Source organism: Rhinopithecus bieti, unplaced genomic scaffold, assembly GCF_001698545.2.
Source record: "Rhinopithecus bieti isolate Rb0 unplaced genomic scaffold, ASM169854v2 scaffold_4911, whole genome shotgun sequence".
Classification (NCBI taxonomy): domain Eukaryota; kingdom Metazoa; phylum Chordata; class Mammalia; order Primates; family Cercopithecidae; genus Rhinopithecus; species Rhinopithecus bieti.
Window position 1 is genome coordinate 219,098 of NW_016804526.1, and position 26,401 is coordinate 245,498.

The 26,401-nt window shown below is 34.9% G+C and overlaps 1 protein-coding gene across 1 annotated transcript in view; it reads right to left on the reverse strand.

The window, feature by feature from the left end:
- NIPBL (NIPBL cohesin loading factor) overlaps positions 1-26,401 on the reverse strand; it is a 202,594-nt gene that overhangs the window by 19,668 nt on the left and 156,525 nt on the right. The window contains 11 exon segments of the mRNA XM_017868906.1: positions 239-393; positions 1,108-1,201; positions 1,354-1,494; positions 7,044-7,180; positions 9,256-9,364; positions 20,351-20,404; positions 21,430-21,528; positions 23,023-23,061; positions 23,063-23,155; positions 25,321-25,467; positions 25,561-25,659. Of these exon segments, the coding sequence (XP_017724395.1) occupies positions 239-393; positions 1,108-1,201; positions 1,354-1,494; positions 7,044-7,180; positions 9,256-9,364; positions 20,351-20,404; positions 21,430-21,528; positions 23,023-23,061; positions 23,063-23,155; positions 25,321-25,467; positions 25,561-25,659 (1,167 nt within the window).

Genomic DNA, 26,401 nt, shown 5'->3' on the forward strand with positions numbered 1-26,401 from the left:
TACTGTTACAAAGCTGATATAACTTGTCAGAGAAATTTCATTATGTGGTTACACATCAGTAACAAAAAGTTCATGGATTAGCAGTCAGTCTGAGGACCATGCTTTGAGTAGCACTGTTTTCAGAATTTTCATTAAACCAGACTAATATTGCCTTCATCCTGGATCATTACTGTTATTCTCAGATCACAGTGCCATATAGTTCTATGTTTTATAGCATTTTAAGTATTACTATCTTTACCTTGCTGTTGCCTTTAAAATCTTCCAGATCAAAATCAAAATGCCGACATAGTGCTCCAACAGTGAAAAGGGATCTAAGAAGTGCTGGTTTGTTTGTTAGAAGTGAAGTGTTATTTGGGTCCTCTTGGTGTTGACTTTTCAATTTTGAAATGGCACCTAATAAAGATAAGTAATAATTATAATATTTATCTTTGAATCACTCAGTTCAAGTAATTACTACTAATGAATTACAATTTTTTTTTTTTGAAATGGAGTCTCACTCTGTCACCCAGGCTGGAGTGCAGTGATGTGATCCTGGCTCACTGCAACCTCCGCCTCCCGGGTTCAAGTGATTCTCCTGCCTCAGCTCCCCAAGTAGCTGGGATTACAGTTGTGTGCCACCATGCCTGGGACATTTTTGTATTTTTAGTAGAGAGACGGGGTTTCACCATGTTGGCCAGGCTGATCTCGAACTCCCGACCTCAGGTGATCCATCCGCCTTGGCCTCCCAAAGTGCTGGAATTACAGGCGTGAGCCACTGTGCCCGGCCAATTAATTTTTACTAATGGTTCTAAATATTAAATATGTCTAGAATTATGAGGGCGCTCTTTATTTAGAGTCTAAACTAATTAATGTAAGAAAATTTAAATTTTACTTTTCACAGTGCGCAAAAAATATACCAACCTTTACTTATCAGGAGATAAATTTCTGAAGTAATCACAGTGGGTTCTTAAGGGAATACAAAAGACACTAGACAATATTGTTTCTGAGAGGACTACAGTGGATAATCACACCTCATAGTTTCCTTGATTCTAGCCTTTTATCAAATGCGTTTAAAATGAGCTGACAGGACCTAGCAGAATAATTTTAAAACCCTGGTACTGAACTTACCATAGTATCTATTGAAACAAGCCCACACAAATTTAAAATTTTGTGTCACTTTATTTACAACAGCCCCAAGACAGCTGACACAATGTTGCACTACCTAAAAGATATAGAAAATATTTGTTTAGATAAAAGTTAAAAATATACTATTTTAAAACTTAGCTTTTACAAATATTTGCTTTAAAATAATATTAATAAAATACATTATAACTTCACACTAATGAATAAAGAAATGGTAAATTGAGTGCTTACAGTCATGCCATATTTGATGATGAGCTTCATCAGATCTTCTTCAATAGTGGCAAGAAAAGTTTCACTTGGATGCTCCATCAGTGGTACAACTAGCTCTAGGATTTTTGCAACATTGCAGATAACCATGAAATCATTTTGTGTCTATAAGAATAAAAATAATGCTTTATGAATATCCAAAACCTTAAAAGAAACTATATACAGTTTTACGTATTTGTGGGCAGAAATAGGGCATTTTGCATGTAAAGGTCCAGTTAAAAAAAAAAAGTCTATTAGAGTTTTTTTTCAAGATATGGAAGAAGAAGCACCAACATGTCAGGAATATGGACCAACAACTAACTTACCAAAATGTGACCTTGGGGTCACTTAATCACAATGTTAAAGTTATATTTTTTTCCCTAAAATGTAACACAAGTCAATTCTAAACAAGGGTATTTACATATTGACAGTATTATACAAAGACTGGTACAGTTTTTATGATTAGTATTTTCCGAGCTGTGTATGTTAACCCAGTAGTTCTCAATCAGGAATAAGCTTCTTCCCCTGTATCCTGACACAGGAGTACTTGGCAGTGTCTGGAGACATTTTTGGTTGTCACAATGGGAGCCACTACTGGCATCTAGTGGCTAGAGGCCAGGGATGCTGCTAAACAACCTGTAATGCACAGAACAATCCTTGACAACAAAGAATAATCTAGTCCTGTCAACAGTGCTGAGGCTGAGAAACCCTGTGTTAAAATTCTCTGATAGATAAAAAAACATAGAATCCCAGAACTAGGCAAAAGGCTTCTTTATTTTTAAGAAACAGTGTCTTGCTCCATTGCCCAGGTTGGAGTGCAGTGGCACAATCATAGCTCAATGCAATCCTGAATTCCTGAGCTTGAGCTAATTTCCTGACAGTCTCTCGAGTAGCTAGGACTACAGGTGCATAACATTACACCCAGTTAATTTTTTAATTTTCTTTTTTTCTTTTTTTTGAGACGGAGTCTTGCTCTGTTGCCCAGGCTGGAGTGCAGTGGCGCGATCTTGGCTCACTGCAACCTCTGCCTCCCGGGTTCAAGCAACTCCCTGCCTCAGCCACCCGAGTAGCTGGGATTACAGGTGCCCACCACCATGCCTGGCTAATTTTTGTATTTTTAGTAGAGATGGGGTTTCACCATCTTGGCCAGGCTGGTCTGGGACTCCTGACCTCGTCATCCATCTGCCTTGGCCTCCCAAAGTGCTGGGATTACAGGTGTGAGCCACTGCACCTGGCCTTAATTTTCATTTTTGTAGAGACAGGGTCTCACTATGTTGCCCTGGCTGGTTGTGAATTCCTGGCCTCAAGTGATCCTCCTGCCTTGGCCACCCAAAGCACTGGGATTACAGGTGTGAGCCACCATGCTCAGCCTAGGACTTCTTTAAATTTAAATGTGTATTTCTTTGATTAGAAAAACTAATAAGCATGTTTAAAAAAATAGGTAGAGACTTTTTAAAAAAAAACCAAAAGGTAGAAAAGGATTTACAATAAAAAGTCTTGTTTCTATCTATCCTCCAGCCACCCAGTTCACTTCCCCAAAGGCAATCAGTTATGTATGCGTGTGTGTGTGCGTGTGTGTGTTTGTGTAGTAAGGCTTTCAATGCATGTTTTAATCTAGTTTTTTTTTTTTTTTGCTTTTCTTTTTTTTTGAGACAAGAGTCTCACTCTGTCGTCCAGGCTGGAGTGCAGTGGCACGATCTTGGCTCACTGCAACCTCCGCCTCCTGGGTTCAAGTGATTCTCCTGCCTCAGCCTCCAGAGTAGCTGGAGGTATGGAGGGAGAAGCATGAGCATGTCAGGAATATGGACCGACAACTAGTCTCCCACCATGCCCAGTTAAGTTTTGTGATCTGCCTACCTCAGCCTCCCAAAGTGCTAGGATTACTACAGGTGTGAGCCATCATGTCCAGCCTTAATCTAGTTTTTAAGCTACTAATCCTCATTGTTAGTAATGGATTACCGGCATTCATTTTGGACTTTTTGTTGAGACAGAGCCTCGTCCTGTTGTCCAGGCCGGAGGCAGTGGCGCAATCTCGGTTCACTGCAACCTCCGCCCCCCAGGTTCAAGTGATTCTCCTGCTTTAGTCTTCCAAGTAGTTGGGACTACAGGTGCGCACCACCATGCTTGAGTAATTTTTGTATTTTTAGTAGAGACAGGGTTTCACCATGCTGGCCAGGCTGGTCTTGAACTCCTAACCTCGTGATCCGCCCGCCTCAGCCTCCCAAAGTGCTGGGATTACAGGCGTGAGCCACTGTGCCCAGCCCATTTTGGACTTTTTGAGCTTATTAACACACTAGTTAAAAACATTCCCACCACTTGGCTTGTAGGAGTATTAATTAAAAAAAAAAAAAAAAAAAAAAAAAATTCCCACATCATATTCATCCTTCCTTTTAGGATCCCCACAGGATTAAAAGAAAACATAAATTCTTTTAAGTAACATAGAAATCCTGTTGTTTCCTGTAACGAGTTAAAGTGGGTCTAGGGATAGAAGAATTTTTGTTGGATAAATTTGAGAACCAGTGCCAGCATTTTACCTGAAAACAAACAAACAAAAAAATGTAGTGGCTGGGCCCAGTGGCTCATGCCTATAATCCCAGCTCTTTGGGAGGCCAAGGTGCACAGATTACTTGAGGCCAGGAGTTCAAGACCAGCCTGGCCAGCATGGCAAAACCCTGTCTCTACTGAAAATACAAAAATTAGCTGTGTGGTGGTGCACACTTGTAAAATCCCAGCTACTCGGGTGGCTGAGGCATGAGAATCGCTTGAACCTGGGAGGTGCAGGTTGCAGTGAGCCAAAATTGCAGGATTGTACTCCAGCCTGGGCAACAGAGCCAGACTGTGTCGTTAAAAAAAACAAAACAAAAAACAGTAGGCCGGGCGCGGTGGCTCATGCCTGTAATCCCTGCACTTTGGGAGGCCAAGGCGGGGCAGATCAACAAGGTCTGCAGTTCAAGACCAGTCGGGCCAACATAGTGAAACCCTGTCTCTACGAAAAATACAAAAAATTAGCCAGGTATGTGGTGGTGTGCACCTGTAATCCCAGCTACTTGGGAGACTGAGGAAGGAGAATCACTTGAAGCCAGGAGGCGGAGGTTGCAGTGAGCCAAGATTGCGCATTGCACTCCAGCGTGGGTGACAGTGTGAGCCTCAATCTCAAAGAACGTAGCATTTTCTGAACTTTCCCTTAATATACTGGCCTGGAAAATCAAGTAAAAGAAATACCTTAAATTCCAGAAGAAAAATTTAAAGAAAGACAGAAACCATTAAGTAAAAGAGCAACAGAATAGAACAGGGAAAAGTATTTGTAATAAATATACTATAAGATGGCTTAATATCTAAAATATTTAAATTGTTTAAAGAGTTCTCCTAAAAAAAGGCCTACAATTCAAAGGTAAAATGGATGAATGATATGAAAATGATATAAATAGTGAATTCACAGAAAAGCAAGCCCAATTGGTCAGTACCATGAAAAGATGCTCAACCTTCTTTGCAGTCAGGGAAGGAAACTGAACCAATAATGAATTATTCCTTTCCACCTGTTAGACTGGCAAAGAGTACTAAAATAATGACAATGATTGTCACATACAGCTTTCCAAAAGGTTGTATAAAACCCATCCACTGCAAAATGGCAAGATCAATTAAAAATGAAAACCAAAATAATCATTGTTTCAACCTAGCAAGTCCACTCCTCAGCAACTGTTCCAACAAAATAAAGGTGTCAGTACTTAAAGGTATTTAAATTGGAATGTTTATTTAAACATTGTTTGTAGTGGTGATCAAAAGGATATATGTAAACACCTGCCAAATAGGGAAATGATTAAATAAATCATAGGACATCCATAAAATGGATAATATACAGCCATCTAAAACAAGGAATTAGATATATTAGATTAGATTTGGTAATCTCAGGTAATATGAGATTACCAAATATGCCTAATAAATATCTATATGATTCAATTTTTACAAAACCTGGTCAACCATTTATATATACCTGTGTGTCCACAACTATAAAAGTATGTTAAGGATACTATAAGACGTTTATTCTGAAGGGAAGATGGATAAAGATGGAGATAGGACATAAAAACAAAAACAAAAAACACGAAATGTTAAACAAAAAGTTTACCATGTATGAGATACTCTTATTTATATAAAACTTAATATTTGTGTACATACATACATAAAAGATGTACAAGACATTTTAAAAGTGATTTTGTTTAAAAATATTACTGGTTCAAAATCATGCAAGGACGATTTATAATATAAATAATAAATAACAGGTTTCATTATAGTCCAGATTCTACTGGTAGACATGGGGCTGAATTCTAGCTTTGGGACTGGTTGGCTGTGTGACATTGGGCCAGTTATTTATATTCTTTAAGTTTTAGTTTCCTTATCTGTAAAACTGAGATCATAATAGTACTTACTTCACAAAGTAAATGAGATAAAATACATGTAAAATTTTCACAATGCTTGGTACTTTGCTAAAAAATTATTAGCTATTATTATTAGCCACAATAATAACCAATATATTTCTGGATCTAACAGAAACCCTAAAGATAGAATTAGTGTCTCAGAAGTAAATGCATGTTGTTTTAGGTATTTATTATCCTTTACTACTCTCCTCAGTTCTTAAAGTTTTCTCAGGAAGTCCTGAGGTTTTCACCTAGAGCTTGCAATTTAGATCATCAAAAAAACTGACCATAGCAGCAAAACAAATGTAGTAGAGAAAAGTTAAAATTAGCTCCTTAGGAACATTAGGATCATAGTATGTGAGAAGCCTTTTATATTTGTTAAGTTTTAAGAGTATTTTAAAATTTTGTATTTTTAGCAGTTACTTATACTCTGGTAAGCTTCAGTTTCCTTATCTGTAAAACAGAGATAATAGTACCTACTTCATAAAGTAAATGAGATTATACATGTAAACCACCTAACTCACTATGCTGTCATATATACTTTAAAATCTTTATTTGCTAGATAATTTTACTTAAGCAATTTCTTACTACTCACACCGTATTTTAGAAAAACATAGTGTATGTTAATACCAACAGCCTAACATCTCTGGTATGGTATTATAGATTTTCCATATTTAATATATTGTTCTATTATAAAAATAAATTTATAAAATATAAATAAATAAAAAAAGACTGTATGAAAAATATAAAGCATATCAACAACTTCCTTAGGTGCCATAAATGGACCTCCGTTAGAGGCTATTGGCTCTCAATTTTGGAGAATGACCGAGGTTGACTGTTGTTCCTCAATAATGTGCATTAGATGGGACGTAATGTTAGTCTTTGTGTGCTTCGAGCAATGGTATCGATTTTTATATTTATTATATTATAAATGACAGACACGTTCAGGACCCAAAAGATAGTAAATTTCTCAAAGACAGGAACTCTGCTTCATTCATTCTGAGATCTTAACAATAGCTATAACATTTAGTAAGCATTTACTGAGGGTTTGGCTTGAGAAGTTTACAGCAAAATGGAACCTGAACTTTATTTATAATATGTCAGACTTGATGTTTATAGATCACTTGCTACAAATAGAACATATATCTAAGTAAATGACACAGCTGATCTGTCAGTGAGAATGTGGTTGACGCATGTGAATTCTAAATTTAAAGCACTTAATGTTTTATGTAAGACACAAGAATAAGACAGCTCTATACTTACACTACATTTAGTGGTAAGGTATGGTTGCATAGTCATTGCATGTTTAACCATGAGCTGGGGTCTTATTTTGCTGAATAAGAACAAAGTGGTTATGCAAGCTACCAATCTTCCAGAATTCACACCTTTATTGTCAGAGTCTGGAAAAACAAACAGAGAAATAAGACACTAAAATATGACAAGGTAGTGGAAATTATACAGAATATTATTTAAATTACTTAATATTATCCCCTAAATAGGTCCAGTATAGTCCTCAATATAATGAATTAGTAGTTCTTATGATAATAGACTTTCTCCATCTCATTTTTTCTTTGGTATAGAAATCACATATTCTCAAGATAAAGAACAAGAAGAGGCCATGCTCTCTACAGAAGGCAAGTTTTATACTAATGGAAATTGAGAAGTTTAGGGATAGGCTTTTGGGAATACATGTGGTATTGGTTATATCTAAAATCAATGGGCTGGGTGTGATGGCTCACACCTGTAATCCCAGCACTTTGGGAGGCCATCACAGGAAAAAGGCTTGAGTCTAGGAATTTGAGATCAGCTTGGACAACACGGGAAATCCCATCTCTACAGAAAAATAAAAAATTTAGCCTGGTGTGGTGATGTGCACTTGTAGTCTCAGTTACTCAGGAGGCCGAGGTGGGAGGATTGCTTCAGCCCAGGAGTTCTAGGTTGCAGTGAGCTATAATTATGCCACTACAACCCAGCCTGGGTGACACAGTGAGACCCTGTCTTTAAAAAAAAAAAAAAAAAAAGGAAGTGAATGTGGGAAAAAAAGCTAGCAATTTAGCTGAGGTGAAACTAAGGGTACTGGGAAAAAAAGAGATGATGCTGTGGTAGAAGAATGTTAAAAAATGGGAGCAACAAACAGAAACTGGAACAATGCTGTAAGACAGCTCTAAACAAAATGCTGTTCAGGTGGGAAGAAAATATTGCTAATTAGGAAATACACTGGTTCTTAGGAAACAAATTTTTAGAGGAAATTGCAACTTTTTAACATTAAGGGACATCAGTATCACCCCTAAATTCCAGGATGGGGAAAATAAAAAATTGGAACAAGGAGATAAAAGAAAAAAAGAGGTACACATGGAAAAAAAAAAAAAAAAGACTGCATAAAAAATATAAAGCATATCAACAACTTCCATAGGTGCCATAAATGGACAGCTGTTAGAGGCTACTGGCTCCCAATTTTGGAGAACAACTGAGGCTGACGTTGTTCCTCTTAATGTGCGTTAGATGGGAAGTAATGCTAGTCTTCATGTGCTTCAAGCAATGGGTATCTATATATCTATCCATCTATCTATCTATATATTTGTTTGAGACGGAGTCTCGCTCTGTTGCCCAGGCTGGAGTGTAGCGGCGCGATCTCGGCTCACTGCAAGCTCCGCCTCCTGGGTTCATGCCATTCTCCTGCCTCAGCCTCCCAAGTAGCTGGGACTACAGGTGCCCACCACGCTAATTTTTTTTTGTATTTTCAGTAGAGACGGGGTTTCACCGTGTTAGCCAGGATGGTCTCGATCTCCTGACCTCATGATCCACCACCCGCCTTGGCCTCCCGAAGTGTTGGGATTACAGGGGTGAGCCACCGCGCCTGGACCAATTTTTATATTTCTTAAGTAATCATTTCTTTATAATTGATTAAAAATTTCAGATTTGTGATTGGTAAATAACATGAGAGAGAATATAAAATATTAAGTACTTAATTTGTGATTTTAAACATTTTAACAAATTTCTAGCTCAAGATTAAGCAAACTTTAGGTAACAATTATAAATAATAAATCTTAGGAATGTAATACAAATCTTTTAAAAACACTTTTTATAATAGCTAAAACAATTTCATTTTGAGATAATTTTATATGACTTAGAAGATACCAGTTTTGTGATGAGTATCATTAGCTAGATATATATTAGCCCCTGGATTTTTACTCCTATTCAATGACATCTAAAATTATAATATGCTATTAAAAGATATGTGGAAGAGGTGAGGCCCACGCTTTTATTACAATGCTCTAGATAATCTTAGCCAATCATAACAATATAATCTAGGATACAACATCAAACAGATACCTATATAACAAAATGTATTTCATTTAAAAGTGAAGTAATCATTAGACAAGCAGAGCCAGAGGGAAAATGAGAAATGTGCTCAAAATATTTAAAATATCTTATAAAATCAACTAAAGATCAATATATATATAAAATGTCTTACCAGCTAGAGATTCCTCATATTTAAGAATGTGCTCAACTAGGTTATCAACAAGTTGAGTACAAGCTTTCTTCACAGGTTTATATGAGGAATCCTCTTCGGACTTCAACAACTATACATATATATATACAAAAAAAAATCCCGGTATAATTATTCACTAGGCAGTAATAAGATAAACACATTAAAAGTGTCCATAAGTAATACACTTTTCAATTTGTCATTAACAATTTAGTACTCAAAGTGCAAATTAATAAAACAAAAATATATATGTTTAAAAATATAAACCAGTAATTTACCAATACTTTCAATTTTACTACAAAGTACTTAAATTGCTGTGTAAGACCTAAGGTAAGATGTGAAAGATGTAGAAAAGATGAACTTCCCTTTCTCCCTATTCCAANATAAAACAAAATATATATGTTTAAAATATAAACCAGTAATTTACCAATACTTTCAATTTTACTACAAAGTACTTAAATTGCTGTGTAAGACCTAAGGTAAGATGTGAAAGATGTAGAAAAGATGAACTTCCCTTTCTCCCTATTCCAATCAAAAACATAGTATCACACAATACTAGCTGAATTATTTTAAATAATTAATAACTGCACCTTAAAAGGCAATTATAAAACGTAAGGGTAAATTTCTGCATTATCCTTTGCAAAATCACAAACAATGCTAGAAAAGTGTTATGAATAATGAGATGAGGATAGAGATCATTCTAAATATTAAAAAGTAAAACCAATCTAATCTTTCATAATCAAAGGTCAACAGAAGAGTCATAAGGTATATCTGTTTTGCTAAGAAAAGCTAGCTAATATAATTCTGAGGATATTGAAGGAATCTAAATGTGTATTTGATTTCTGTGAAGAGTTCCACTGCTGTTAAATATAACTTTCTCTGCAATAATGGAAATGTTCTATATCCTTGCTGTCCAATATGGTTTCCAAGAGTCATATGCAGCTATTAAGCACTTGCAATGTACCTACTGTAATTGAGGAATTAAAATAAAATAAAATAAAAATTGAAATTAACATTTAAAAAAATGTATGTGGCTTATAGTTGGGCACAAGCTTGGGCAGCACAAGCTGAAACTTTCCCTATAAGATACATAAATGATTAAAACAACTGACAGCAACCAGAGTAACATAACACACACAACTGCCCCTTTTCCTCCAATTTAAAGAAATAAAGTAGACAGCTTCAATGTACTAGGTTTCAACTATGAACCGCAAATTCTTCCTGCCCCATTCTCTAATTTCCTTAAAGCACCTATTAATATCACGTTCTAGTTTGATCTTTTCTGAGACAGTGTCTCATTGTCACTCAGGTTGGAGTGCAGTGGCACAATCAAAGCTCACTGCAGCCTTGACCTCCCGGGCTCAGCCTCCCATACAGCTGGGACCACAGGCATGAGTCAACATGCCTGGCTTATTTTTGTATAGTTTGTAGAGATGGGGTTCTCTATGTTGCCCAAGCTGGTCTTAAACTCTTGGGCTCAAGGGATCCACCTCCCTCAGTCTCCCAAAGTGCTGGGATTATAGGCATGAGCCACCACGCCCGGCCTAGCTTGGTCTTTTATTTAACAGTAGGAGTAGAAAACTACCCTCTCTCATCCTTGGTTTTCCTCTTTCATTTCCAAGGCTTCAGGTACACACAAAAGAATTAACCATAAATTTTGATTCATGACACACCATTACCACTTGTATATGCCCTTTTAATTTACTAATAAATAATGGCATAATTTGAATCCAAATCAAGAACAATTTTAATATCTCGTATCTCCCAATGTGCTCCTTCCCTTATCCCATTTTCCTGTTTCACACGTAAGGTAATCACTATCAGAAAATTTATCATCTACTTGTTTTTAAAAAAAGTATAAGCTGTATGCTATTTATAGTTTTCTTTGATTTTCCACTTTCTAAAAAGGTAGTATACTTGATGTAGTCTTCTGAGATTTGCTTTTTTCACTCAACATTATGCCACTATGATCTAGGTTGTTGCATACAGCTGTATTTGACCGATTTTCACTGCTGTACAACACCCCACTGTCTGCCTATATCTTAATTCATTTATCCACTCTTTTGTAGATAGGTTAATCCCTATTTTAGTACAACTAAGCATTCTTGTATATGCCTCCTGATGCAAATATGCAAGATTCTTTTGTGTGTATATATACTTGAAGTCGAACTGCTGGGTCATTAGATACATGCATTGTTCAATTTCACAAGATAATGCTTTTATGAGATAATTTTATGAAACTGTTGTTTTTCAAAGTGGCTGTAATATTTTCTCAATTATCATCTGTATTAAGAGATACTATCTGATCCCTCTTTTCCATCACTTGTGATTGTCTGACTTCTCCACTTTTGTCAATAAAATGGTATAGAAAGTGGTCTTGATTTGTATTTCTTACTTTACTAATAGGCTTGAACACAGTATAGGCCCTATATGCTATTTTCTCCATGAAATGCCTATTAATGAACTTTACCTATTTTTCTACTGGGACACTTGACTTATACTGGTTTTGTAGGAGAGGAGTTCTTACATATTTATTCTTGGTATTAATGGTTGATTACATATGTGCCAAATATCTTTTCCCATTTTGTGACTTGTATTTTCACTTCAATCTTTTAAGGTTAATGGTTTTTGTCCCTTGTTTAAGACATCCTTTCCTACCCAGAGATCAAAAATATATTCAGGCTGGGCATGGTGGCACATGCTTGTAGTCCCAGCTACTCAAGAGGCTGAGGTAGAAGGATCACTTGAGCCTAGGAATTTGAGTCCAGCCTGGGCAACACAGCAAGACCACGCCATTTAAANACTTAAAAGGGGAAAATTAGAAAGTTTTATGTAATTGAGGTTATAACAAGATCTCTGAAATCATATATATAGAGAGAGATAAATACACACACACATACATGTATGTCTGTATATTATAAACAGGATAGTATCCCTTATCCAAAATGCTTGGGACCAGAAGTGTTTCAGATTTCAGGTATTTTTGCATTTTGAAATATTTGCCTATACATTATGAGATATTTTGTAGGTGGGACCCAAGTCTAAACATGAAATTTATTTAAACTTCGTATACACCTTATACACATAGTCTCAAGATAATGTTATACAATATGGTAAATAATTGTGTGCATGAAGCAAAGTTGTATATGTTGAGCCATCAGAAATAAAGGTGTAAATGTGGAATTTTTAATTTATTGCATAATGTTGGCACTCAAAAAGTCTCAGATTTTGGAGCATTTTGGATTTTGAATTTTTAAAGTAGGAATGCTCAATCCTTATATGTGTTTAGTTTATATATGTTTGTGCATATACCTTCTAGCTTTTTTCACTGAGTGAGTCTAGAACAGAATTATCTAATAGAATTTTCTGCCATGACAGAATGTTTCCTATCTGTGCTGTTTATCCTATTATTAGCCACATTTGGCTATTAAGCACTTTGAATGTGGCTAGTACGACTGAAAAACTTATTTTAAAAAGCATTTATTGTAATTGATTTATATTTAAATTAAAATAACCACATGTTGATGTACCTATTATATTTGACAGCAAAGAACTAGTAGCACACATATAACATTAGCAATGAGTACACATAGACCTATATTTTGATTTTTAAATTCCATATCTTACTACAATAAAATAATCAGAGAAAAGGCTGATTGCAGTGCTGGGTCAGGGAAAGTATGAAATGAGCTTAGAGAATCATGCTATAACAAAAAGGAAATGAGTATTTAAAGAATGAAGAGACATATAAAAATAATATGATGACCAGTTTGAAGGATTCCTACTGGTCAAATCTGGGGCAATAAGGGGATTAAAATAAATAGCAATCATCACAAAATATAATCCATTAGATAAAATAGGATTCCCTGAGTCCTTTTGATTATAAATTAATAAATGCATAAATAAAAAGAATGTAAAACTACTTCTTACTATGTAACGTCTAATGGTAATGATGGAGAGAATAATGGAGTTAGAAAGATACCTGTGGATGCTAAAACTACTTAGTGAACATCTGATGAATAACCAGATATTTATAATCACTTTCATGTATGTGATATTTATATTTTAAAATAGTTCATACTTATATTCTTGAAATATCTCTTACAAAACACACCAATTACTAAGAAAAATAATATTAACTTTACAGTGAGGAGATTTGGCAGACACAATCTTATACAAGTGATCTAATTTTATCTATACCAATATAGGAACAAGCCAATATCATGTGTTTCCTGATATTGTGCCCTAAGAAGAACACAATATTATTTCTGTAGCATTTCTGCCAAAAATTTATAACCTGGATTCAATTATAAGAAATTATCACAGAAAACAAAATTAAAAGTCATTTAACAAATTAACTTGACTGTACCGTTTAAATGTCAAGGGCAAGAAAACACAGATAATTTTCTAGGTTAAATGAGACTGAAAAGAATTGTCAATTAAATGCAATGCATTATTCTAGACTAGGAAAACAAGGAGCCATTAAGGACATCAGTGAGACAATTGGCAACATGTGAGTATGGACCGAAGTTAGATATTAGTATTTTATCTATGATATAATTCCCAGTTTTGATAATCGCACTGTGGTAATGTAAGATAACGTTGTTGTATTAAGAAAATGCACACTACTAATTTAGTGTAAACTAACAATACATAAATACACTCAAATGGCTCAGAAAAAAAGATCAGTGCCATAGAGCATATGGGAGGAAATGTAAGGAATTGGTGAATCCAAATGAAGACTTCTTTGTGTAATCCTTGCAACTTTTCTGAAAATGTGAAAGAAGATAAAGTTATATAGAAACTGTAAATCAATGTGTTTCTTAATAAAAGCCATTATATATATATAATTAAAAAAATATTTTCTCCTATATTTTATTCTAAAAGTTTTAAAGTTCTCCTTTAATCTATATGGAGTTGATTTTTCAGTTGGAGTAGGAATCTTTTTTTTTTTTTTTAATTCTTATGGACAGTCAAATAGCCCAACTCCATTTACTAAACAGTCTATCTTTTCTCCATCATCTGCAGTGCCACGTCTGTTTTATAGCAAGCATATTCTATTTGTGTAAACCTGTTTTCTGGGCTCTCTATCCTGTTCCATTGTTCTATTTAGTACTGATCTACTTATTACTGCTGTTAATTATGTAATGTATCTTTGAAAATAAGTCCCGATATTTTGTAAGGCAAGTCAGTGTTCCAGCTTTTACAGAAATTATTTATTTTTACCTTTTCTCTGCTTTTCCATATATATTTCACAATCACCTTGATATATTTAAATTTTTTTATTCATGATTTTGAAGAAAGCTCACAGTTTCCCATTTTGCATTATTTTCATTTTAGGTTTTGTAGTTTTATCTGTCAGATTAAGGAATTTACATTTTATCCTCGTTTATTATAAGTAATCATTCAAGGATATTGAATTTTATCAAAATTTTTTCTTGCCCACTCTGAAATGATTTCTTCTACTTTAATGTTAACCTACACACATATATTAGCCATGCACTCATAATATAAAAGAACTAATCAAGGTGCATAAAATTGTTTTAAAGTATAATTTAGTTTGCTCATTTAAAAAATACCTTTTAAAGGTACCAACATTCCCAATGATATAGGTACATTTTACACCATCTTAATATTTTATTATGAAAACTTCAGCCATACAAAAGAGTTGAAAAAAGTTTTATCATGAACACTCTCTAACCACCATCATCTAGATTCTACCATTAAAAACATTTTTTGTGTGTGAGACAGGGTCTCACTCTGTTCCCCAGAAGAAAGTGCAGTTGCATAATCACAGTTCACTGCACCCTAAAAATCCCGTGCTCAAGTGATCCTCCTGCCTCTGCCTCCCAAGTAGCTGGATCTACAGGCACAGGCCACAATGCTCAGCTAATTTTATTTATTTATGTTTTTCAGAGATGGGGTCTCAGTATGTTGTCCAGGCTGGTCTAAAACTCCAGGCTTCAAATGATCCTCCTGCCTCAACCTTCTGAGAGGCTGGGATTCCGGGTGCAAGCTACTGAGCCTGGCTCCAGGATCCTGCCTTTAAGACTTTATTCTGCTGGGATGAACACACACACACACAACATGTGTGTATACATGTATGCATATGCATACACACACACCTATATCCATTTTACTTCCAACGCATTTCAAAGTAAACTGGAGACTTCAGTATACTCCCCATTTTTTCCTTGAGATAAAACGTACATGCAATAAAATGCACAAATTTTTAGTGTACATTTGCTCAGTTTTGTCAAATGCATTTACCATTGTAACTCAAGTTCACCAAGATACAGAACAGTTGTTCTCAATCTTTAACTTATATCTGAATCATCTGGAGAGAGACTGTTAAAATACAGAATTATGGGCTCTACCCTCAGAGTTACTGATGAATTAAGTCTGGAGCAGGGCCTGAGAATTTGCATTTCTAATAAATCCCCAGGTAATACTGGTAACTTTTAGAACCACTGCTAGAGACGACGACTATCATCCCTGAAAGTTCCCTCATGTCCTTTCCCAGTCAATCCCCAGCTCCCTGCAGCCACTCTTCTGATTTTTTCCAGTATAGATTAGCTTTACCTCTCCTAGAATTTTGTATAAATGGAATTATAGTATGTACTCTTCTATGTAAGGCTTCTTTTACTCTGCACAATGTTTTCATTATTTATGTTGCTGTACGTTTTGATAGTCTGTTCTTTTTTGATGTGGAGTACTATTACATTGTATGGAATCATCACAGTGTATCCATTCACTGGTTGATAAAGATAAAATATTTCATTGTAAACTCAGAAAGATCTTGCTCTGGATTACAAAGGACAGGAACAGATGAAACATGGGTAACCCTTAACTGTTTTTCATTGCCTATATTTTCCTTACAAACTGAAAAAGGATCAGTCTCAGATCATAAATAAGTCAAATGAATGGCATTGTAAAATCTATTTAATTTTTTGTACCCATCACAGGGCTATGGATGTGTTTTTTGAAGAAGACTGTCATGAAGAGCTACTCAATTTATGGTAGTGGTTTAAACTAACTGGAGTACATTTTAGAAATAAAAAAAATGTGAGGACCTTCATGACAGAAGTTATTCTTCCACATCCTACTGAAAAATGCCAAAAAACAATGAATTGTTAAAGGTTATAAAGGAATGATAGCACCATACATTTAAAAATGATACACTGGCCAGGCACGGTGGCTTGTGCCTGTAATCTCAGTACTTTGGGAGGCCAAGGCGGGCAGATCACCTGAGGTCAGGAGTTCAAGACCAGCCTGGTCAACATGGTGAAACCCCCGTCTCTACTAATACAATAAAAGTAGCTGGGCGTGGTGGTGGGTGCCTGTAATTCCAGCTACTCAGGAGGCTGAGGCAAGAGAATTGTTCCAACCCAGGAGGCGGAGGTTGCAGTGAGCGGAGATCACACCACTGCATTCCACCCTGGGCGACAAGAGTGAAACTCCGCCTCAAAAACAAAAAAAAAAACAAAAACAAAAAAGATATACTAAGCTTGAGTAATACAGTGACATCCTGTCTCAAAAAAAAAAAAAAAAAAAAAAAAAAAAAAAAGCAAAAGAGGCTAAACATGGTAAGGCATGCCTGTGGTTCCAGCTACATGGGAGGCTGAGGACAAAGGACTGCTTGAGCCAGGGACGTTGAGGTCACAGTGGGCCATGATGGTGCCACTGCACTCCAGCCTGCATGACAGAGCAAGACTCTGTCTCCAAAAAAAAAAAAAGATATACTAACATAATTATTTAGACAACGAACAGAGTTTAGTACATGTGGGAATTTGAAGCTATTTCAGTAGTACTTCAAGTTTCCCTAGAAAAACATATTCAATAATTGGGAAGAGTCAATGATCTACAAAAAACAATCAAGAACAACAAAACCCCCAAAACCCAATCCAAAATAAAATTTAGAAATATCTGAAATTGGACTGAACGCAATGCATGTATATGTGCTCATGTAAAAACAGTAAGCATGTCAATTATTCTGGACTCAAGAATTTGTAATAACTACAGCAGTCCATTCTTTATATCCTTCCTAGCTTCTCTTAACATTTATGCATACACGTTATAATTGCTCACAGGAGTTATGTTTCTGTCATATATATATGGGTATGTGTATATATATACACATTTGAGTTTGTTTTCTTTCACTAAAGCAAACTCTGCTAGTATAAGGAAATATATCACAAAGTTACAGTATCATTGGTAAACTAAGTTGTTGGCAGAAACTAAAGTAGGAAAGCATAGAATAGGGGGCATGAATAGGATGAATAAACTAACTTACTAACTAAATAAATGGGACTAGAGAATAAAGATACAAAGAATGTACAAGTAAAACTATCATTGCTAAGAGATTATAAAAATGGTCATGTCCTTTCTGCTAATTTGCTAATACAGAAGGATATTATTTTAGATTCTTTTTAGTAATCCTAAATAGTGACATTTCTGATAGTTACATTGAATTCTTACTTGATTATTTATAGTAACTATCAAACGAAATACATGATTTAGAGCCTTTTAGAAAACATGATGTACCTTTTGGGATGGCTGACATAAACTTAACTAAGGTGGTCATAAGGCTCTGTGATATAGAGCTAATTATTTGATTTAGGAAAGAAATGATGCCAAATATATCATGTAAAAATATGAAATGAAAGATGATTTAAGAAGACAGTCTAAGATTTACACATTGAAAACACCATGAAGGTTTTTTAAAAGACATCTTAAGAAAGTAATGTACTACTTTTACCATCACACCAAAATGGCTAAAGTTTTTTAAAAAAGACTGACAATAACGAGAATTGATGAGGATGTAGAGCAACTGGAACTTTCACACACTGATAGTGGAAATGAAAAATGGTTTAGTAATTTTGGAAAAACATTTTGACAGTTTCTCACTCACCATATGACCCTGTAATCACATTCCTAGGAATTTACCCAAGATAAATGAAAACATACAACTGCATAAAACCTTATACACCAATATTCACAGCAGCATTATTCATAACACCCCCAAACTGGAAAGAACCCAAAAGTCCACAAAATGGTGAATAATGAAATTATGATATATCCATGCCATTGAAACTACTCAGCAATAAAAAGGTATATTAATATATTAGCAACAAGAATGAATCAACATTCTAAGTTTAAAAAGTCAAACACAAGATTGCAGACTGTATGATTCCATTGATAAGAACTTCTAAAAAGGTACAACTATAGTGACAAAAAGTAGATCAATAGTTTTCTAGGGCCAGGAACAGAGGATCAACTGCAAAAAGGCATGAGGAAGTTTTTTAGGGTAATATCCTCTATGTTCATTGTGCTGGAGGTTACATGACTGTATATCATCACTTAAATTCATCGAAGATCAATCACTGAAAATGGGACAACTAGACATGTGCTTCCTGCTGTGATGCAATAATATTCACCACCACCTATGAGGTATTTGTCTCCCAGATTAAAAATTGAACTTTAATCATATTACGCCTCTAGATTTCACTAAGAGTTTACTTGAAAAATGGTGGATGGAGGAACAACTTAAATGACACCAGAAAAAAAGTGACCTATTAAATCCAGAATGTGGGAGATTCTACAGAAAAACATACAAGTGGCATGAGAAAAGGGAGTTAAGGGGCAAACTATTATAAGAGACTTAAGAGTATATCAACCAAAGCAACTGCAAACCAACTATAAATACATTTTTGAGACAGGAAAATATGAACGCTGAATAGGTATTAGTTATGGAATAATGCATTACTATTTTGATATAAATGATAATTTTTTTTAAGCCATTATCTGCTACAGATAGACAGATGCTAAAGTATCTATGAGTGAGATAATATAAAGTTTGGCATTTGTTTTAAAAGTATTACAGGCTGGGCATGGTAGCTCATGCCTGTAATCTCGGCACTTGGGGAGGCCGAGGTGGGCAGATCACCTGAGGTCAGGAGTTTGAGACCAGCCTGGCCAACACGGTGAAACTTCATCTCTACTAAAAATACAAAAATTAGCTGGGTGCGGTGGCAAGTGCCTGTAACCCCAGCTACTTGGGAGGCTGAGGTAGGAGAATCCCTTGAACTCGGGAGGCGGAGGTTGCAGTGAGCTGGCTGAGATGGTGCCACTGCACTCCAGTTTGGGTGACAGAGTGAGATTCCGTCTCCCAAAAAAAAAAAATAAATAAAAGGATTATGGAAAACAAAGGAAGAAAGAAAGAAAAGGAGAAAACCAGATAGGGGAAGGATAGCTGTAACAAGGCGGTGAAAATGCTGGTAATTTTTGAAGCTGAGTGATGGATATTTCTGCCTATGTGAAATTTTCTAAAATAAAAAATTTAACAACTCACAGGGAGATAAACATTTCTATTTATGAAACTTAAAAAAAACCACTAGTTGTGGTTTGATTCTGTACTACTAAAGGAAATTCTATGCATAACATACTAAATCATGTAATTATATTTTTAATGCAATATATTGATCCATTTATAAATCTTGCATCTATTATTTACAGAGATTAAAGAAAAAAATTATCTGGAAAGAAAGTAAGATAGAATTTTAGTTAATGATTCAGAAAACTTACTTCTATAATAGGCAACTGAAGGCCAGGTGCAGTGGCTCATGCCTATAATCCCAGCACTTTGGGAGGCCGAGGCAGGCAGATCACCTGAGGTCAGGAGTTTGAGACCAGCCTGGCCAACATGGTGAAACCCCATCTCTACTAAAAATACAAAAATTACCCGGGCGTGGTGGCGGACACCTGTAATCCTAGCTACTCTGGAGTCTGAGGCAGAGAATTGCTTGAACCCAGGAGGTGGAGGTTGAAGTGAACCAAGATTGTGCCACTGCACTCCAGCCTGGGCGACAGCGAGAGAGCAAGACTCCGTCTCAAAAAACAAACAAAAAAACCAGGCAGCTGAATTAGAGAAATTAACAAAATCATCCAGCCTAACATATTGAAATAAATTTTCCCTACCAAAAGAACTCAAAAGGTTTTTTTAAATCATAGTCAAACAAAACAAAACAAAAAAACCTAACCTATTAAATTCTATGTTACCAGGAGTCAAAAGAACACTCACATTTTGAAGGAGTTGCTCAAACCAGTCATATCCAGTATCTCTGCATGCTGCAACCTAAGGGGTGATGAAAAGTATCAAAGTTAGAAATATATTTAAAAATCTGAATAAAATACACTTTTGTTATGCTTTAGCCTGAAACATGTTTCAATTCTCTCAATTCAAAAGTTTATTTTTAAAGTAAACTATTTTTTCAGTGACACAACTATTTACTAATGTTATAGAACTTTATTCTAAAAATGTCTTGGATAACATTGAAGAAATTAGTTTAATGTATTGAAGTTTAATATGGCACTAAATGTTTAAAGTGGCACAAGTTTAAAATGGCACAATAACTTGAACTACAGTCTGTGAGGAAAATCTGCAATATCTTAAACAGTAAGAACAAAAATATTTGTTTCTTATTACCCTTCTAGATGGCACATTTTAAAGACATCAACAGAAATTTAGAAGATGATGTAATTGAATATACAGAATTTCTTTTTTTTTTTTTTTTTTGAGGGATCTTGCTATTATATTGCCCAGGCTGGAGTGTAGTGCCTATTCACAGGCATGATTACAGTATACTGCAGCTTTGAACTCCTGGTTCAAGGATCTCTTGATCCCCCATCTCAGACTCCTGGGCAGCTGGGATTATAGGCATATACCACTGTGACTGGCAAAAATTTCTTACATTAAAACACAAAATGTATAGCTTATGCATAATAAAAAAATTTAGCTAATCCATATTCATAATTTCTGAAAAAAGTAGGCATTACTATCTTTGCAGATTATTACCCTTGGGTGATTGTATCTGTTCTTCCATTTCTCCTTTCCCTCCCTGTTTTTAATTGCTGGAGGAATAGGAAAATCTCAGTATCAGTGTTTACATCAATTAATGCCAAGAAGTAGGGCTATACGGAAACATCAACGACATGTTACTTGCATCCCTTGAGCATCTCCAGATACATAAAGTAAAGGCAGCAGTACGAAATGTCAAGATTAATGAAATATCTCATTATTGTCTCTTCCTTCATAAGACACGTAGGCCTCAATTAGGTCTGGATCAACAGTGACCACACCCTTGTTCCAGTCCTTCTTACCACATCGGTAATGTTTAAAATTTTCCTTGTCATTGCTTCTTTGTCACTGTGTGGAGTTGGAGTAAACCAGAGTTTCTGGAATGTTTCATTTACTAATTTCTAGAAGAAAGAGAAATTTCAAATTAACTAATTATAACAAATATGGCAATTTCACAATTCCAAATTATCATTAGGCCCAACACAAAGCTATAAATAACTAATCAAAACAGAAATTGCCAGGAATTTCTGGTATTAATTTCCTCAGTTTTTTCTAAAACTACCAATTTCTCAAAACTATAAAATTTTCAATTTGGTAAAGATTTTAAACAATATGAATGGGTGATACTATCCCTAGCCTGGAACTTCTTCATACTATATACACTCAAATGTTTATGATCAAACTAAAAAATGTATTTACTGCTTTTGGAGAAGTTGTTGTTACAGTGTTTGCTAAACTTAAAAAAAGGAACAATTATATATATTATAACATATAAATGTAAATTTACTAAAGAATTTAGGACTAAAATTTTTTTTATGTATACATAATAGCTGTACACATTTATGAAGTATATTTGAACTTTTGATACAAGCATACAATGTATAATGATCAAATCAGGATAACTGGGGTATCCATCACCTCAAGCATTTATCATCTCTTTGTGTTAGGAACATTCCATTTCCACTCTTCTAGTTATTTTGAAATGTACAATAAATTATTGTTAACTATAGTCACCCTATTGTGCTACTGAATACTAAATTTTATTCCTTCTAGGTGTATTTTTGATAACCGTGAACCAACCCGTCTTTATTCAACTCCTCACAACCCTTCCCTCCCTCTGCTAACCATCATTCTATTCTCTATCCTATGAGATAAATTTTTTTAAGTTTCCACATGAGTGAAAATATGTGCTATTTTCTGTGCCTGGCTTATTTCACTTAACATAATGAAACAAAGTATTTATCTAATAATTTAGAAAAGTAAAAACATAACATTTGAAAATTAAAATAATCCATGAGAAACCTTTGAATATAATGCAATCTCTATAATAACAATCAATAAGTCAATTAACACACACATGCACATTTTTTGAGATGGAGTCTCACTCTGTTACCCAGGCAGAAGTGCAGCAGCAAGATTATAGCTCACTGCAGCCTTGAATTCCTGGGCTCAAGTAATCTTCCTGTGTCAGTCTCTAGTGTAGCTGGAACTACAAGAATGCTCTACTATGTTTGGCGAAATTTTTAAAAAGTATTTACATTATTTTATTTTTTATAGAAATAGGATTCTTACTATGTTGCCCAGGCTGATCTTCAACTCCTGGCCTCAAGTCATTCTCCTGCCTTGGCCTCCCAAAGTGCTGGGATATAGGCATGAGCTACTATGGCCAGTCTTAAATAGATATTATCATTGTGGAACTGGTTGGTTAAGATCAGATTATAATAATTAAAATAAAATCTAGAAATAAAAAAGTATTAAAGTATTTTCTTAAGTTTATAAACTAAAACGATGATTCACTGTAAAGTTTTGGATATATTTAAAATCAACATTTAGGTGCAATAAACATTTAACTTATTTTAAACATTAATGAAAATAAATTTAAAAGTCAACATTACCTTAATGCCCTCTTCATCATTGACTCTGCGAATCATTTTACACACATTTCTGTGATTTTGGAAATGTTGGCTGTTCAATACAAATGTCTCTGAGAATCTTTATTACTCTTTTCCTGACACTGATACCAGTATCCTAAAACAGAAAGGTATTTTTAAGTGTCAGAAAAAGTGAGATGCCTTACGTGTGAAATTAGAAAATACGTATCCACACGCAGTATGTTCGCTATTTGTTAACATGATAAACACATTTGACATATTTGCTCTTTACATGCTTTCTGCTACTATAAATGCGTTGTTTTATTATATTGTCTTTACTTTTAAAGTATGATATCTAATATATAGAAACATATTTTCTAGTTAAGCCCTGGACACAAGACTAGAAGTATACGCTTGTAAAAATTAAACAAGAAAACAAACGTAAGCTTTAATATAGTGTCTGGCACTTAAACAGCACACAAAGTATCACTTATAAAGTTACTTCATAAAATTGTTTAACCTGAATCTAATCAAACCTTTGGCATTATCTTATGGTTATTTCTTTTTTTTTTTGAGATGGAGTTTTGCTCTTGTCGCCCAGGCTGGGGTACAATGGTGCGATCTCAGCGCACTGCAACTTCTGCCTCCCAGGCTCAAGTGATTCTCCCGCCTCAGCCTCCCAGGTAGCTGGGATTACAGGCGCATACCACCATGCCTACCTAATTTTTGTGTTTTTAGTAGAAACAGTGTTTCACCATGTTGGCCAGGCTGGTCTCAAACTCCTGATCTTGGGTGATCCACCTGCCTCAGCCTCCCAAAGAGCTGGGATTACAGGCATGAGGCACTGCACCTGGCCTATCTTATGGTTTATAAGAGACACAAAACACCAGTTAAATTAAACAAAGCATGGGAAGGTAACAAAGGATCAGGCCTTTTTAATCAGTCAATGTCATATGGGAAGTATGTAAAAAAGAAAAAAAAAAGAAGAATATAGTCTTCAATTTGAAGACATGACCCCCAAATGCAACATATTACCTTTGACTGAATTCTGATTCTTAAAAAAGAAGAATGAAAAAACATTTTTAGGACAACGGAGGATCTAAGAACTAGTATTCAGATGATATTAGAGAGTGTTAATTTGGGTGAGATAATGGTTTGTTTATACAGCACAGTATTTTTTTGGTGATTCAAACTGAAGTGTTCACAAGAAAAGTAGTAAAAGATGTTTGACTTAAAATAATTTAGCAGAAAGTACAGATCAAGTATGGAGGTAGGTACAAGGGTGTTCACTGTACTATTTTCTTTAACAAACTTTCATATTTAGAGTTTTAAAATAAAAGCATCAGACATGTAGTGTGCAAAGTTATTAATCTCCATTATGTGATTTTAGCAATTCCCAAAATATTTTAGGATATTTTACTAGGGTTACCAATACCAGAGTTCATTAGATATTTGGGAATCATGTGATGGAAACCCTAAGAAGGAAAAAAAATTTTCCAGCCTTTCTCTAAATTATTTGTTTCTTAACCAAAATTTATGCCTAGTTGAAGCTAAAAATTACTCTATACTTCTGTCACACAATGTTCTGATACTAGGCCAAGGGTGACAAAATAAACTCTTGTCATTGAGGTAATACTTGATTTTGTGCACTAGTGCATCTATGTTGAGTTCTACAGTAAGTCAATATGCCTGCAGTGGGTAGTGTGGAGATTCCACAGGTATTTCCTAATGCCAATGTTTCCTTTTATTTTTCAGAAAGATGCTTCAGAGCCAGAGAATTCCATGATGTATGCAGAACTTCTTAAGTTTGCTCTTAAACCTCAAAGAACTTTTGGGCTTAACTTGTAGGTATCTGAGCTCATCATTACTTAGCTTTAAGGAAGCAAGAAGATGCACATAAGGGATCCAAAAATATTGTCAGATACCAACGCTCTGTACTTGTCTCTCACTGAAATAATTCTTCTTGTTTATATATATACATACATACATATATACATAAAATCACTCTAGATTCTTGTTCAAAAACATTTAACTATCCCATGTGGCTCCTATCATCTACTCATTGTAAACTGGTGTAATTAAAAAGAAATAGCAACTGAAAAAAGGAATCCAATTATTACCAATGATTTGTTTTATGATACTGCAAGGGCTATTCTTGAAAATATGTACTTGTTTAGAAAGTGGCAATAGTTCATAAATTAGACAATATAAATATGTAATTGGTACATTTATTTTTCTAGCTTAACACTTTAAAACAAAACATGATACTTGAAAGGCAAAATTATATTCATGAATCATTATAAAAATGACAAACAAACACACCAATATTCTTTCAATCAGCATATCATAATACTGTTCAGCAAGCTGAGGTCGACAAAGGACAAATCGACCTAGTAATTCTACTGCTGCTTCTCGGACACTAGTTGAATTATCCATCAATCGTCCATGAACACCTCGTTGCATATCAAGCTAAAGAAAAATGAAGAAAAAAAAGCAATTTATACCTAAATAGAGTGACTATTCCAATTTGAATAGAAAAGAAAGAATCATTTTTGCTTTTACCCTTGCTAGAATACTGGGGTCTACAGCAACAACCTCAGACAAACACTTCATGGCTTTTGTTCGAACAGCAATTGCATTTTCACCAAGAACTCGCAGGATCTGCCAAGCAAACATTGACATTTTTGTAAATTTTAGAATATATAAAATATAATTAAAAATAGCATGAAAACATGCAAAAGAAAACAAATCTATTATTTACCTCTCTTTAATCGGTATATAAATGAGTAAAGGATCTTTTCTACTGATTGAAAGTTTAACTTAAAGATCAGTACAGGTGTTAAGTGTACAGTGCATACTTTGGAGCCTTTCCTTTATCCAATTAAACCTGTTTTTTAATTGTAAGGCTTCATTTGCAGAACCTGTAGCCCCACTAAACCCTTGCTATGTGTAACTTGAATCAAAGATATTTAGTGTCATTTAAATCATAATTTGGTAGTTGAATGTTTTGTATTTTATTATTTTATTTTATTTTTTGGGATGGAGTCTCGCTCCGTCGCCCAGGCTGGAGTGCAGTGGCATGATCTTAGCTCCCTGCAACTTCTGTCTCCCGGGTTCAAACGATTCTCTTGCCTCAGACTCCTGAGTAGCTGGGACTACAGGCATGTGCCACCACGGCAGCTAATTTTTTGTATTTTTAGTAGAGACAGGGTTTCACTGTGTTAGCCAGGAAGGTCTTGATCTCCTGACCTCGTGATCTGCCTGCTTTGGCTTCCCAAAGTGCTGGGATTTAGTTAAATGTTTTTATAATGTCACTTACTCTACTGACACCGTATGTGTGTGCATTCATACAAACATATATGTATCAATTTATTTGTAAAACAAGAATACATAAAAGGGATGT